Genomic DNA, 16901 nt, shown 5'->3' on the forward strand with positions numbered 1-16901 from the left:
GACCCAGGAAATTCCCCCCCCCCCCCCCCCGATTCTCTCCCCCATCCCACTGGGTGGGCAGGGGGGAAGTGAGTGAGTGGCTGCGTGGAGCTTAGTCGCTGGCTGGAGTTAAACCGCGACAATGATTCACTTTATAATTCTGCAATTTGAAACGCACTTGCCACAGGAATATTGTGAAAATTAGTATTTGCACTGCTCTTTGGAGATGCTCTACCCTCACTCCTGTTGTTTTCCTGATGACCGTAGGTTGGTGGTTTATCTCTGCAGTAAGTAAGCATTTCAGTTTTGAAATGCTGCTTCACATAAATGAGCACCAAGGAGAATTTTACTGTACCGGGTGTATACATGTCAGACTCAGACCGCACCAGGGCCTCTTCCTGATAGAGGGTAGGATGCTGTGGGAACACGCACCTGCAGACAGGACCGTGAGAATACTACAGGGCCCCTCGGTGAATGCGCAGCCTGACATGCCTGCTCACAGCACCTGGGCTTTACATGTGCATATCTGCAAGTAGCATATTTTGCAGCTAACGTGTTTATCCGGGATGTTGACAGGGTCATCAGGATGGACTTCTGTCCCTCACAGGCTATTCCCAGCATGCCATTAACAAGACTTACTCTCTTACAGTTTTGCCTTTGTTCCTGCCTTCCTCTAGCAACGTGGATCAGTCGCTTGCAGAGAGAAAACACTGGATACGGTGAATCATTGCTTTGGTAGCTCAGATCAGGTACATAACCGATATAGCTTGCTTATAAATTTGGGGGTTGAAAGGTTTCATTTTCAAGTTACATCAGAACCACTGTGTCTAACACCTACTTTTGGCCTTTGCCTGATTTCTAGTGAAATGTTTTAACCTAGCTCAAGTTTTATAACTTAGTCTAAGAATGCCTGAGTGAAACTTTATGGTCTCCAACACTAAGAATTTTGCAGGAATCTAGTAAGGCTGGTAAGACGATCTAGTATCTTCTGGCCTTATATGTAAGCTTTTTTTTAAAGCTTCTTTATCTTCTTTCTAATTCTTTTGGTTTAATGTTTGTAGTCACTCTGGTTTTGTAATTTTTTTATCTTGGTTTCAATAGTACTAAATGGTGGTCTTGTAAAAAAGCTACAACTGTATAAAAAAAATCCAATTTGCATATTCTTTCTGCAGTGATGGGGCAGCATCTTCCTTTAAGACACACTGGCCCTTTGAAAGTAGCAAGCAATTTGCTGGTCAGTGCGCCTAAACAAGAAACAGGCAATAAATCAATGCAGGCACTCAGGTCCCTGGGCTCTATGGTTGTTGCAAAAGCTGCAAAATTAAACAAGATTTTTATTCTACCATACGGAGTCAATTCAGACCAATGGAAGAATGGGAGAATATTGTCAGTTCTTCAGGCAAATCTAAATCTTCCATCCTACCCTTTTTGATGCTGCCTCAGAACTGCTGCAAAGACAACTACTATAAAAATGGATCAGTAACCTTTTTGCCTATCCTCCAAATTAATATCACCTCTCCCCAAATACTGCTGCCTGTGCAATACTTTTTCCTTTTGCTATGCCCAGAAGATAAATCAGCTCCAGTAATTTATAATTATTGATAAGTCTTGAGGATGCCTTCTGTGAAGGGAATTAACCATGTATTTGATTATTAGGACTGTCTTCAACCCCCTCTTATTCTACTGATAACTGGACAAAATTGTATGGAAGCTGTTCTGCAGTTTTCTAGCTGTTCAGTGTACCAGATCACTTGCAGAAAACAGACTAGCAAAATTGTTATAATTCACTTCAATTTTTAGTAGCTCTCTTGTGCTATAGCTTTCATCTGTATGAAATTACTAAAGCACTGAGTAAAGAAAGCAGCTGTTAACAGCTAATGGAGCTACAATATGACCAGAGCTTTTGGATCAATGTGCAATACTACTGCACAAAGTATATATATTCACGTATAAAAATATAAATTATTATAAAACATAGAATTATAGTTCAAAAAAAGGCTCCCAGGTTCTTACATTAGAAAATTTCAGTACAGTATGGTATGTACAATACAATATGGTGCAAATTTACATATTCATTTAAATGTGTCTGTGTTTACTTGAACAGCCCCAGAGTGCAGTATAGATAAGTATAGATAAGAAAAGGCAATGCCAAAGCTGTGAGATACACATTCCTTTTTCTGTCCTTTTCAAAATGCATTTGATCTAGTTCCCAGGTGGTTTACAGGGGTGAGTTAACATGATACAATATTAAAACTTGGTCTATTAAGCTGTTTTCAAGGCAAGACTAATTTTATATCTGTGGCAAGAGGACTTAGACAAAGCAATGTGATTTTATGCTGGAGGATCCCTAGGCAAAGGAGGATGTCTTTGTATCTCTCAGTTTAAAATTTACTCCTAAAAAGCACATGTACCTGATGCAGCAAAGAAGAAAATGCTCCTTGTTGTCCCTTGCCACCAAATATAAAAGAGGATTTTAAAACATTCTATCGATGTTGACAAAAGGTAATTTCATCCTCTGAAAAAATATTGGAGGATTTTATATATGAACCCTGAACTGGCATATACTTTATGCAAATGTTTGTTTAAAAGCTGTATACGTTGTCTTTTCCTTAAATGGCATGGTTCTGGATAAATAAAGTGTGTGCAGAAATCTTTCTAGGACAGGAATCTGACTTGCCCAACTATATTTTTAATCCTGAAATGATAAAGAAGAACTTTTCAATCATCCAGGAACAGCAAAAGCAAGATTATATATTAGGGAAAGTAGATATTAGAGAAAAGCTGAGACAGCTTTTGGTATAGGGAAGGGTTTACATACATACAGGGAAGGCTGTTGGAGTTCTCCAAAGGTGTATGTGAGTTTTTGGACATCAATGATGCATAGATGAACTCTGTTTGGATTCCCTGATGGCCTTCAACAAGATCCCTTGTTAAAGAATCTTAAAGAATCTCTGGTTTTAAAAAGACAGCAATGAAAATTGGGAACAGTTCAGAGAAGAGTGACAAGTATGATCTGAAGTACAAAGCAGCTTCCATATGAGGAGCAGCTAAACAAAGTAGCCTTCAGCCTGGAAAAAAGGTGATTGGGAAGGGAATATTACAGTAATCTATGTAACCACAAGTGATGCGAAGAGGAGAGATAAGACATGCCTGTTCCCTGTCTCTTCTAGTGCAAGAGCTAAGAATTAAATTAGTGGATGGCTGATTTGAAACAAATGGAAGCAGACACTTCTTCACAGAATGCAAATAGGAACTGTGGAACTCCTCGCCATGAGATTTTATAGATGTTAAAGTTTAAGGGGGTTCAAAGTGCAGCCCACCAAATTCATGGAGAAAAAAAAAAATCCAGTGAGACTTACAAAGCTCAAAGGTAATATACATCAGGATGAGGATGTCCCTACATCCTAAATCAGTGGAGGCTAGGGGAACACACAGTCACCTGTGTACTGCTGCATTATTCTGAGTCCTAGTTTTCTCTGCCTGGGAATCCTCTCTTCACACGTCTATTGTGTTTCTTCAGGCTGTTTGTGTTCCTCAGTAACGAAGGTAACAGCAACATTTCCATGATAAGCTTTGTAACCAATTGATTTGTAAAATTTGAAGCCCAATGAGAAGTGTTTTTACTAATTACTTCCTTTCTTTTGCTTTCATCATAATCTCAGTGAGTTCCAACATGCAATCATAATGGTTCTTTCCCCTCCACTTGATCAAAATAGAGCATCATTGCTGAGCAGCAAATTAGATTTTTCTTGCAATCTTAATGCTCTGCAACCATGAATATCAACCTCTAGAGATGACAGAGCTTACACGTACACGGAGCAACCCCAAGAAGTTCATTTACATAAAAGCAGAAAGCCTGTCCAAGGAAATAGTGCATCTATGAAGCTATGTGTCTTCTGTGAAGTGTTGTGTAATGTGTTAAATTATATTAAATAGTCTTAGACCAAGTAATGTCTCATGTTTGATAAGAGATCTTTTCAAAGCCATTTTTGCCTGCTGAAACTTCTTGGGTCTTGGGCTTTGACCATATAAGAGAATCTCTCAAAAAAGTATTGGTCAAATATAATAAAAGAATAGATAAGTCTATTATTTAAAAGGTAATAATACTTTGAATCAAATAATAAGCTTGAAGATGGAATTTCTTATATATTTAAATTGTAATCTCTTACTTCAGCAGTGTGTTTCTAAGGTACCTATGGGTAAAACATTTTGCCTACAAAAACGGCACCTACCAGTGATTTCGGTGACAATTATAAGCTGCTTGTTTTTGTTTTTTTTTTTACTGACGAGGACTGAAGATTTTCATGACAGTACAGAAGTAGCTTGGTATATATCACTACATCTATATAATCACAGGAATTTTGGGTCCTTAACAACATTCCAAATAAGAGTTTATGAATGTCAACAACTAACATAAAGTGTAAATGCTATTTTTGCAGCAGAAGTGATGTAAGTATAGCCCAGATTCCCACGAAGTAACTAATGCAATACGACAATAATTTTGAATCGCCTTTTCCCAGATTATATATAAAAGTAGCTTCCTCTTCCTTTGAGGAATATTTGGAGAAGTTTGTTTAATATAATGACCAAATTACAAATAGCAAGTAAATTAGATTCCCATCAGATCTTTAGGAATGGGAATATTATGTGCTATTTCTTAGCACATAAAGGGACTTTTCTTTTAGGAGAAGAGAAGGAATTGTTTTGAAACTTTTCATACTGTGCAGAAAGATGTTTCCTTTTTACTGCCTCCATCACATCTTGTTGAGACTAAATACAATGTAGTTCTCAGTATGAAATACGTCACAATACAGAAAATACAGATTCCTGATTTGAATTAACAGTATTGCAAGAGCTGTTACAGAAGTATCTTGTAATGTGTGCTCCTCCATTATTTTAATTAAGAAAGTATACAGAAGGATCTTAAGCATAGGGAAGTAATTGAAGTACATGCAGTAAACACAGTGTTCTCAGAGCAGGGCAGATACTCATGTCACCTTGACTCTGTGCCGTGCAGAGCTGGAAGGACATCTGGCAACTGCCCAGAAATGCTACAGCTATTAATCACAGTAAAGAAAGAAATGCCTTTGTGTTGAAACATGAGAATCCAGAAATATTCTTGGCAGTGATATTTCTCTTTTATTAACATGCTGTTAAGCTCAGTATTTGGGACACTTCTTACACATTTTTTAAGTCTTTGTTTATATAATTTACCTTTTAAATACATTAATTTAGAGAGGTTTCAGTAAAAATGCAAGTTCAGTTAGTAGTTTTTAACTGATCCAGTTAAAATCTCAAAGATCACTCAGGGCAAAAAGAAATAGATTGCATGGTTTATCTTCTCTGTTTCTATGATCACAGGAGAGTCAAAGGTGAGTTTACAGAGTACCTGGGATAACTTTACTGGAATCATATGCTAAGCACAATCGCTTGGGAATGGCATTCATCAAAGAAAGTAATTTATAAAAACATCACAATATAAAATATTTAGGAAATCATCAAACCCTTACCACCACTTAGCAGTACTTTATCAACCCACTGAATTAGAAAGGTCAATCAATGAAAACCAAAATGCTCTGCCTAGAATGATTTTTTTTTATCAAGAAACTCTCGTCTGAATGCTATGAGAGTAACAGACTGCTTCAGGTGCACTGGTGCTTTGACTTATTCTGAGAACTGGCTAACAATGGAAGTACCTTGATCTGCATGAAAAAAACCTAGTGAGAGCTATGGGTTAGATATACAAAAACAGCTGATCAGCTGTAGCACCGTATCTCCCATAACAGGTATCTCTTTACCTGTTAGACGTCACAGCTTTACGTTAGGCATTCTTCATAGGGAGGTTCAAGCAAAAATCGGTTTCAAGGATGAGGGAAGGCTGGGTACCCAACTGCTTCTACTTTCAGTAGAAAAGGGGACAGAGAGGATGCTGAACCTTAATAGGTTGCAGTAAAATCCCTTGCACCTAATTGATTGGTTTCTTTTCAAGCCTGAACAAAAGAATTTTATACTGTCTTTGTTTATCCTAAATGGAGTACAGGACCACACTCTATCTTAAAGAAGTGTGTGCCCAGCAGCATTATCTAATATCTCCTCATTTCATAGTATATATAATAAGGATAGTGGCTTAAAAAAATAAGCATTTACCTGTAATTACATATTACCTTTTATTTTCAAAAGCTTACTAAAACTTAAGGACACACTTGAAATTCTGAATGCTCACAGGCTTTCATACCTTCCTTTTAGATAAATTTGCATTGCCCTTTAATGATTTTAGCTGCTTTGTTGACTGATTGATGTTATTTTGATGTTTTTTTAAAATAAAATTCCAAATACACTTATTGTGGCTACCTTTTCTTCCCTAACACATGCATAAATTACAATAGTTACCTCTCTTCTATATTATGCTAAATATAGGCTCTTTGGGGCAGCAGCAGTAATAGTAATATTTTGCATGGCTAGCCTAGAAACAGTAAGTGAAGCAATCATAAAACAACAGAATAAGAAGCGTTTCAAATGTAGAACGAGCTGAGCAGAACATGTAACTTGATGGTTTAGTGGTTTTTTTTCTGTTTAGTTTTGTTATTATTATTATTACTGATGTATATTTCCCCCAAGAAAAACAAACAAACAAACAAAAAAAATCCCCACAAACCCACACTTTCTCACACAGCCAGACACCCAACGAAACACACACTGCTGGGATCCCATGATGATGTCGCCTATAAAGAGTACCATTCCTCAATCCTCTATCTCCACTAACTATCCCAGTCACCATGTTTACCATGACCACCTAGATATGCGGAGGAAGTATATGGTCCCTGTGTCTATAAATCACATCTCTGAGCCCAGGAAGTCTGGGACCTTCCTCGCCTCAGCAAGCATGGACTTCAGTGTTAGGGGGGTAACTATCTTCACTGTGGCCAGCATAGGGTACTTATTTTATTAACTAACAAACAACAATGATAACAAATTATACACTAACAGAGCAGACATTTCACACATTTTTAGGGCCCTGTGGCTGTGGAGTGCTTGCCCCACCGCGGCTCCCCCACCGCTCCAGGCTGAGCTCTAAATCCTGAAGGAAGCTATGGCCGGCATGCAGAGGCAGACTGCAGACCTTCAGCCTTCTTAACATCTCCCAGGGTGATGCCAGCTCCCCAAACCGTTCAGAGGGGATGGGAAAGGGCTATGGTGATTTATCAGCCAGATGCAGCTAATCTTCACTGCCCACTCAGGCACTTACCCAGCAGGCATTAGCTGTTCAGCAGTTAGAATACCCTAGCTCTCACCAACAGCCTCTGTGTCACTCCCTGTATGGACCACCATGACCAGAACCCTGCTCCGGCATCCTGATGACTTATCACTTTAGAGCTGTTTTGCTCAGCTGTGGTCAAGGCTGCTGCCAGAGCCCCCGGTGGGGGTTCAGCTGGCTGCTGACAGACATAACTCAGTTCATAAACCTAGCTGCAGAAACTGCATGGGAAAAACAAGCCCTTATTTACCGCCAAAGGTTAGGGCTGACCAAGGCCATCAAAGAGGATCTGGCCAGGGCTGGACTGCCCCAGAGCCAGCCTGTCAGACCTGGGTTTCATTCTGGAGAGACCACAGCTATGCACTGTGGAGAACATACCCATGTGCTTGCAGGAGCCCAGCTACATTTTGCTCCATCTCCCTTGCTCACCCTCCCTCACAGAAGAGGAGCTTGTGGAGGTAGTTCTCATAACCCATAGAATCACAGAATGGTTTGGGTTGGAACGGCCCTTAAAGATCATCTAGTTCCACCCCCCCTGGCATGGGCAGGGACACCTTCCACTAGACCAGGTTGCTCCGAGCCCCATCCAACCTGGCCTTGAACACTTCCAGGGATGGGGCAGCCACAGCCGCTCTGGGCAACCTGTGCCAGTGCCTCACCACCCTCACAGTAAAGAACTTCTTCCTTACATCTAATCTGAATCTACCCTCTTTCAGTTTAAAGCCATTACCCCTTGTCCTATCACTACATGCCCTTGTAAAAAGTCCCTCTCCAGCTTTCCTGTAGGCCCCCTTTAAGTACTGGCCGGCTGCTGTGAGGTCTCCCCAGAGCCTTCTCTTCTCCAGGCTGAACAACCTCAACTCTCTCATCCTGTCTTCAAGGGAGAGGTGCTCCAGCCCTCTGATCATCTTTGTGGCCCTCCTCTGGACTCGGTCCAACAGGTCTGTGTCCTTATGTTGGGGTCCCCAGAGCTGGACACAGTACTGCAGGTGTGGTCTCACCAGAGAAGCCATGGAGAAGCCAGGAGCAGATACACTTCTGCAGCTAAAAGCAGTTAAAAAATACGCACTGGCCAAAAGGGACAAAACAATTTTTTAAAAAGTTCCACTTGTTCATCACAAAACTTGGAAATAAAATAATACTTTATATTGTTTTGGCAAAATATTCTTCATTAACGCCCACTAAGTAGGATTGGGTAACAATTCTTATGGGGTGGGTGGAGGAGAAAAGCAAGACGCAGAAAGAAATGCACAGCCTGAGGAAAATATTACCCTTTATACTATAAATTAATTATTAAACACTGGAATTCAGAATAGAAGAAACTTTGTTAATTGGGATAAATAGAATAAAATTTCAAAATAAAAATCGTATTGTATTTTTATAAAATAGACCTTAGACGCTACTGTGATTTTGGTTTTGGAAGTGTGAGAGTTGTTATCTTTCAGAATCCTCTGCCACTCCTGTTCATTCTGCAAAAATCAACTTAATCAACTACTTTAATAATGTTGCAGTAACAGCATTAACAGCATTGAGAAGAGAGAACACATGAGGCCTCGCCTGGGGCAGGCACAACCAAATCCATAATGGAGTGCCAATATCAGGAGAGCATGGCCAAAACTGAATGATGCTTCACAAACAAATCAAATGCATAGATTTAGTCCGAGTCCTTGGTACAGCGTTGCTAGAAGGATGATGGGGTTGTAACGGTAGCAAAGCGAACAGCCTTTTCCACAAGGTACAGGAGACTGCCTAATGCAAAAGCACATTGGCACTCCTGTGGAGTGAGGCGAAGGCCGTATCTGAGAATAGACAAAAAGGATGCTTACTAGACAATTCAACTAATTTCAAGGGCTGCCCACACTGAGCCCACCAGAGCATGGAAAATTCACAGATTCTACGAACAGAGTTTCTCTTTCACCATCCTCTGCCAAAAATACCTCATCTTGCCCAACTCTGCTGGTGCTCTTAAGAGGTGGAAAGCAGCAGAGTTGTGGAGAAATGGTTCAGCTGCATAGCAGGAACAGGGCAGCTGTGATGCATTGAAACACCACACAGAACTTGATTTCTTTCTGTTAAGGAAAGGAATTTTTCAGCACAAAAATATTTAATATTCAGAAAGTTAAATTTTGAATTCTGTTCACTGTTTTTATATTCAAGGAACAAATCCTCTTTCCAGCAAATCTGTAAGAGTGCCCCTCTCCTTCTCACGCCTTCTCTTCCTATCAGCAGTAGGAGTAAATCCATACATTATAAGCTCTATTAATCCATTATTAGTTTCTATGGAATGTACAGCATGGAATATAGACATTGAAAGAACACATTACAAAAAAGCCCTACCATATTAAGCTCATTACCTCTGAACCAATCAACACAGAGCTGGTGAGGGCCAACTGATGGAGACATATGTGATGCTAATCTCCACAGAACATCTAGAATGTAAATCCTGTGATAGTATTTTCACAGTACCAGCTGTTGCTATTGTTATAAATTAATACACTAGGCCCAAAATTCAAAGTAACCATATGTATAAAAACTAATTTGAAAAATGACTACATTTTAGAATATGGTGTTTAAACCAAAAATTATAAACTAAAAGTTTTTGAATGGCATCACGGCAAAGGAGTTGAATCAAAGGAGGAAGAAGAATGTAAAACTAAGTATTTGATTTTTTAACTAAAGAATTAAAAAGATAAAGTCTCTCCTGGTTGAAAACCTTTCTCTTACATAACAACATTAATAACTCTAAAGTTACCAGCAGGGAAATCCTAGTGAGCATGAGGAATTGTAAACAGGTAGAGATGCCCACTAAATGCAGCAGGCTTAGAAATATATGAAGATGCACTACACAGACAGAATTACCTCGAGCGTTCAGTTCCTCCAGAGGCCTCATCTTTGTTTCAAAGTAAACTTGACTTTGCATATACTTTAAGCTGTTTCTGATCCCAAACATCTTTAAAACCATTTTTGCTCACAACCCAATGCACTGAAAAGCAAATGAAAAAGCTTCTTGCAACACCTCTTCAGTGCTTCACCTACAGGCACAAGTACTAATCACAATTTGCACTACATAAAAGCAAAGGTCCCTGGCAATGGTTAAACACCCACTATCATCTGCAGCATACTGAAAAAAAAAAAAAACCAAAAAACCCAATCACCGATGAGACCAAGTAGTCAAAAACCTTTCATTGTGACAAGGTAAGATAATAGAATCATAGAAAACAGAAAAAAATTGGTTGGAAGGGACCTCTGCAGGTTATCTAGTTCAGTTGTCTTCCCCAAGGAGGGCTAACTTTTAATCTATGTCTGACTGCTCAGAGCTTTGTACAGACAACATAGGAAAATCTCTCAGGACAGCAATTCTGCAGCCACTCTGAGAACCTGTTCCAGTGCTAAACCAGTCTCAGAGGGAAGCACTTACTCCTTCTGTCCATCAAATTTCCTTCCTTACAACTCGGGTTCACTGCCTCTTGTCCTTGCTTTCCTTCAAGAAATACTTTATGCTAATCCATACGGATTTTTTTTTTTCCCAAATGGCAAAATCCTATGGTCAAAAATGGGCTGGAATGAACCTCAAGAAGTCATCCTGTTTCTCCCCCTGCTTTGAGATACAATCAACTACATCAATGTCTCATGAATGATGTTCTGATGGAAACTATGCTTCCTCAACATACCATTGCTTTGCAAGCTTTATGATAAGATTGGTTTTTAATGCCTAATCCAGATTTCTTTTTTCAGCAATTTTAGCCCCTACCCTTTATCCTTTTTATACTTATGAACCATATTATTTGAATCACAGTCACAGAATCATATTGATTGGAAAAAGCCTCTGGAGTTCACCTAGCTCAGCTCCTGCTCCAAGCAGAGCCAACTGCTACGTTAGATCAGGCTGCTCAGGACCTAGTCCAGGCGAGCCTTCAAAACCTCCAGAGATGGCTGGAGATGCTACCACCTATCTGTTCAACCTGTTCCAGTGCTTCCCCAGTGAGTCTATTTTCAAACAAAATGCCAGTTCGCTCTACAGAGGAATCTTAGGTGTTTTGTTTTCATTTGATTTCTAGAGTGCATTCATTTTTTTTCCTAAGTTAACGTTACAAAAATTAAAGCTACCAAGGATGCTCTAAAGAATTAGGAGACTCACCCTGAAAAGTTTACAGATACAAAAATTCAAATAGCAAGGACAACTTATCTATATGAAACTTTTTTTAATGTGAATTTCTAGGAGAATTTGCACAAACAGAGTAAAGTATTTTGGAATAAAAATAAGACTTCCTGGAAGCACCAGTTTTTAAGTGTGCTGCCCCACCAAGTCTGACACACAAGCTTGTATCAGCACTAGGAGCCAGAATACTCCAGTATCCAGACCAGTTATCTACTGGCCTCTTGTCATGTAAGTGTTCTCTCTCAATTACTGTTTAAACAGTTTCACCTGCCTCCTGCCAACATTATTGCTCTCAAGCTCTGCTGCCCACCACATTATACATACCTGAAAAATACTCTTACCTTCTTTGCTCATGCCCTGTAAACATCCCACTTGCCAGTCACAAGCCTTGCTTCAACAGCTCCTAGGGACCTGGCAATCCAAGCAAACGAAAACACAAACATGGCATGCTTTTCCTTTGTTGCTATTTTCTGCCAAGTTAGTACAGTAACATTGTTAAGGGGAGAGTGATTAGCGGTGGAGCAAATACCAGGAAAAGCCAGTGTGCATGTGTGCACGCTAGGGCAAAGCAGGATAATATCAGCCACCAACTAGATTAGTTTAGACTGCCAGGTAACAAGTCTTAAACAACTAATACAGAGGAATGCCTAGCTTTCTGTTTTTCTTTTTCCCTTTGTTATTCCAAAGCTTGGTCAGGCATAAGGTTGGTTAGCATTATGGATGGGCGTTGCTTCAGCTACGTAACAGCACAGACAGTTTTTCAGGCATGGAACTATGGCACCAACAACGTGAAGATACCCAAATCCCCATTAAGGTCTTTAATGGACTAGGTAGGTCTGCTACAGAGCACATACATATAGTGCTATTTTGGAGCTCCTGCCCAAAACCACAAAGTTCAGCCACTAAAAGTCAACAAAACAATAAATTTGTTTGCTAGTGCAAAAAAAGTCAAGTTACATCTGGAAGGACAAATGTAAGCACAAATAGTTCAAGTTTCACAAATCCCCAAGATTGAAAGAAGTCCTCTTGCTTCCACCGTAAAACTAGTCTTCTGCACTATGCCCCTGGGTAGTGAACCCAACACGTTGTTTTATGTTGGGACTACCTCACACATGAACAGTTACAGATTTCACAGATGAGTTCACAGCTGATCAGAAATGCTTCAGGTGACAATCCCTGATCCCCAAAAGCTCCTGCTTTGGGTACTAAAAGAGGGAGGTTTTCCCCACAAAACCAAAATACCAAGTTGACATTATCTTCAGATATAATCTTTTAACAGCCAAGTTCCGATATACATTTTATTTCTATCACTGTGAGACTGAGCAATACGCTATTTTTCCACAGCTTTCAATTCATTCTGCAGAGAGTAGCATACAACAGAAAAATGTTAGATTTTTTTTTTTTCAAATTTTTATTCAACAACCTGCTTGCAGAAAATGAATAGAATTAAACAAAAGCTTACATTAACTACTACATAAAATATTAACACTGTTGAGGAGCTAGTCCCCAAATATGCTCACTTTCTAAATCCTCAGCCATCCGCACTGCAGCTCATAGAACAAAACAAAAATATCTGAAGGTTTTCTTGGCTGCAATTCACCATGACACATGCAAACTGCAGCCCTTGACAGGCTCCTGTTCACTACAATTTGGCAAGATGAAAGCAGGCAACTGTTTGGACTGTAATAAAAAAAAAAAAAAAAAAGTAGTTTACAACTGAAAAATAATCAAGTATAATAAATACATTTCTCTTAAAAACAGATGAGCCCACAATCCTGGAGCACACTTTTCAGAAGACAAAAACCAAGAATTTTTTGCTCTGGAAATGTACTTTGTGGGAAATGCTATGTGTTGGTGACCTGTAGGCAATTATATCTCCAAAACCTTTCAGGAAAGAAGAACAGATTACCATAGGAAGTTTCAACTGCAATCTTTGAGTAAAAGTCTTCAGAAAGATTCAGTAGCTTCAGACCAGAACCATCAGCAATCATCAAGCTCCTTTACAGTCCATCACTGCCATTTTTAGTACAGTTGTTATGACGGCTTGGGTTCCTCCTCTCTCCAATCAGTGTTTTTATAGAGTGGTGTCAGTTTATGGAATTAACATTTTTAGAGCTATCAAAGGCCAGCTTATGGAGGAGGATCTTCTCCTCGAATAGCTTTGTACTTAGCCATGTCTTCTGGGAACACCTTTGTCAGTTCTTGAATTAACAGACTTTTAAATTTCTGGAAAGAGAAAAAAATGTACATACATCAACTGCACAATTTATTTAGATTTCATCAAGCAATGTTATCTGATGAACAGGAATGTCTGTATACAACACAGTTCTACATTTCAGTGACCTAAGAGAATGGTACCTAAAAAACTCCTCAAAACCACACACACGAACACAGAAAGTTATGTTTACAAAATTCACAGAAAATGCTCAAGTGAAATCTGCTAGGAAAGCACCAGGCAAACTAAAATGCTTTTAATTTCCCATACATTAACTAGCATTTTCACCTAAGAAATACAAAGTAGTTGGACCTTTCTGGTAAACTCTGGTGCATCAGTATCTGTCTAACGTTACTAAGCAAAGCTGATAAAGACGTGTCCTCTTGATTTGATACAGAATCCCCTCCACCTCCAAAAAGGAACTCACACCTGGCTTAGAAATACATAATTCTTCCAACAACTTTTACAAGGACAGAGCATATCAAAAGAAAGAGAAGCTTAGAACATATGGAGATATGTCTACATTCTGTAGCACAAGTTGCCATCCTCCACACTAATATTAAGTTCAGCCAAAGAACATTCTGAAACACAGCCAGCCTTTTCTCAAATGTCACTAAACTTCCTTTTCTGACTCTCTTTTTCAGCAGTAATTCCAGCAGTTAAAAACACTACAGCAGAATGCTTAGGTTCATACTAGATGAAAGTACAAAAGTTCAGAAAACCCTAAACACTGCATACATTTTAAGTAATTTTATAAAGATTAACCCATGCTTATATAGCACGTTTGACATTTTAATACTCTGAGATCCATTCAAGACTGGAAAAACACCCCTTCTGTTTTGCTTATTTCTAAATTTACACATATCACAGTTACAGATCTGTAAGTGTGAAGTACTCACTAGTATTCAAAATGAAAACAAAACAAAACAAAGATCTGTAATGCTACATACAACTTTAACCAAAATAAAATCATAGTGACATCTGCATCTCCAACTGTGAGATGAATTACCAGTTTCTTTTCCAGAACAGGCTATATTAGCATCAATTAAGATACTGCAATGCAGAGCAATTCCTAATACAGATCACCTAATAAGGGAATTTAACAACTCCACAAGTGAACTCCCCCCCCATATTTACAGAAAAGTAAAAACTTATCAAATACGTTATGACATTAGTACTTTCATTATTTCTGGCTTACCTTCATTGTGTCTATTTTTCCTTTTACTTGCTCATTTTTAGCCAAAGCTCGCTCCAGACACTCTTTAGTGTAAAGCTGAGGATTGCGGCCTTGGTCTATGTATCTGAAAATAGAAAAGATACTGCCTAAATGATCATATTCCTACTAGGATGTTCTCCAAGGTACTGAATTATTCACCTCACTGCCCTTTTGTTACTACTATTATCTGAAGTGTACATTTTAAAAAACACAGGTTAACTCAGCCATTTTCAAAAAGACAGCTCAAGGAGGACTAGGCAGTGGCCAACAAACAGCTGTCTTGGTACGCTGTTTTAAATCTTTGTTTCCAGAAAGCCTGGAGCTTTGAAAAAAGTATTAAAAGCAAGCAAAAATTATAACTACCCAGCTCCTTGCAGACAGTAGGTACACGAATGACAAAAGATGGTCCTTTTCAAAGCAACTGAAAGGGCACTAACCATAAAGCAGCTTGCTTAGTACATGGTAAGCAATAAGCACATAGAAATATGGCACCCAGCAATTCAAAGATGAGGAGCAAGTGTACATACCACAGCAAAGAGTAAAAATTGACACACCTGCATCGGCAAACCTGTAAGCATATTTTTGCTTTGCAATATAAGTGCCTGACAGAAGGAAATTCCATCACTGAATAAAGAAAATCCAACATATAAGATTGTCATCACAGATTTACAGATAAAGTGAATGCCCAACTGAAAAATGTCCTGTATAGCCAGTAACGCACTAGAATATAGCAAACCAGTGACATCTGGACTTATGAGAAACAATAGTAAATTAACTTGTCAGCTATATTGTAAAATCCATCTTGTATAGCTCTCCCTCTACATTCATGATTTTGCTTTTAACGTTCCAATTCTCTGCCAACAAGAAGACAGCCGCTACTGAAACTAAACACCTAAGTACTAGCCTAATTTATTTTCACCTGCAACTTTAAATCCTGATTCTAACCTAGTGTAAAAGTGTATTTACAAAATGAAAGCTTACTTACTAAATCACAAGGTTTGGCAGAATCTGTATTACTGGCTACATATGTAAAGTCAATATAATTTTAAAAAAGCAAAAACAAACAAGAGAGACATCTGAAAGCAGGTGTATAATTTATCACTTCTTGTACCCTTCTGCCTTCTCACAGGTTGAAGGCACTTCTTACCTTCTTCTGCCTGCTCACATTTTCATGAGGCATTCAGAAAATGTTGTTTAAGAAATGAGCAGACCTCAGAGAAGATCTCCACACTGCAAAGACATGCTACCCCAAATCACACCGAGTACAGCACCTGCCCTTCCAGGTACAAAGTTACTTACTCAAAAACTTCCAAGGGCACGCTGATATCGTGAAGCTGCTGCCGGCACTTGTCGATATCCTGCAAGCCCGTCACCATGAAATTCCTGCAGGAAGAAAACAGGTCGGTTTTAGCCAAAAAGGGCCGTACTGCGCTAACCCTCATCGCGGCTGCGGGGCCAGTGGCACGAAACCCAGCGAGGACGATGCCGGCGAAACCCCCTGCCGCTCCTCCCACGTTTCGCCACGGCGGAAGGGTGACATATCCGCCGGCCCGGACCTCCGGTACCCTGAGGCACCAGGCTGGGGCTGAGGGGTGTGTGGTGGTGGGGGGATGGGGGAGCAGCGACAAGGCCCCGCGGCCTGGTAACGAACAGGGGTGGCGAAGCGGCGGGGCCCTCACAATTTCTGGTTGAGCCCAGCCTGGCTGCTGGGCTGGAAGTCGCTAACGATAATGCCGAGCTGCCGGATGTTCTCCACGAACTTCTCCAGGTGCTCCTCCAGAGAATCGAACTTCTCCGACATCGCCATCACCGCCGCCTTCCCCCACCCCACTTCCGGCCGCCTGCGCATGCGCAGAAGGAAGGAGGCGGGGAGGCGGGGGCCAGCCGCCGGCCACGCCCCTCCCGCTTCAGACCACACCCCTCGCTCTCGCAAGCCACGCTCCCGCTTCAGACCACGCCCCTCGCTCTCGCAAGCCACGCCGCCCCCGCCCGCCCCGCCCCGCCCCCGCGCCCGGTGCCGGGCGGGCGGGGGAGGAGGAGGAGGAGCAGCGCAAATTCGGCATCTGCGCGTGCTATG

At 40.3% G+C, this 16901-nt stretch overlaps 1 protein-coding gene across 3 annotated transcripts; it reads right to left on the minus strand.

The window, feature by feature from the left end:
* Positions 1-8796: 8796 nt before the first annotated feature.
* On the minus strand, positions 8797-16653 carry MED10 (mediator complex subunit 10). Of its 3 annotated transcripts, XR_774603.1 has the most exons (6): positions 16504-16642; positions 16124-16207; positions 14807-14909; positions 13303-13619; positions 11735-11804; positions 8797-9033 (listed from the first exon to the last, which is right to left on the minus strand). XR_774603.1 is itself a non-coding variant. In XM_010571418.1 (4 exons), exons 1-4 carry the CDS (start codon positions 16629-16631, stop codon positions 13524-13526), a joined length of 411 nt encoding a protein of 136 aa, XP_010569720.1. In that variant the 5' UTR covers positions 16632-16653; the 3' UTR covers positions 12792-13523. The 3 variants fall into 3 exon arrangements, 1 of the variants encoding a protein (XP_010569720.1); XR_774604.1 differs by lacking the exons at positions 8797-9033; positions 11735-11804 and adding an exon at positions 12800-13073; XM_010571418.1 differs by lacking the exons at positions 8797-9033; positions 11735-11804 and having other exon boundaries at positions 12792-13619; positions 16504-16653.
* Positions 16654-16901: the final 248 nt, after the last annotated feature.

This window comes from Haliaeetus leucocephalus, unplaced genomic scaffold, assembly GCF_000737465.1.
Source record: "Haliaeetus leucocephalus isolate CR32 unplaced genomic scaffold, Haliaeetus_leucocephalus-4.0 Scaffold328, whole genome shotgun sequence".
NCBI classification, from domain to species: domain Eukaryota; kingdom Metazoa; phylum Chordata; class Aves; order Accipitriformes; family Accipitridae; genus Haliaeetus; species Haliaeetus leucocephalus.

Coding starts and splice junctions, on each gene's coding strand:
- MED10 (XM_010571418.1), bottom strand. CDS start 16,631: ATGGCGATGTCGGAGAAGTTCGATTCTCTGGAGGAGCACCTGGAGAAG. Junction 16,208..16,503: donor GCTGGGCTCAACCAGAAATT/GTGAGGGCCCCG, acceptor TTCTTCCTGCAG/GAATTTCATGGTGACGGGCT. Junction 14,910..16,123: donor GTGCCCTTGGAAGTTTTTGA/GTAAGTAACTTT, acceptor TTCTATTTTCAG/ATACATAGACCAAGGCCGCA.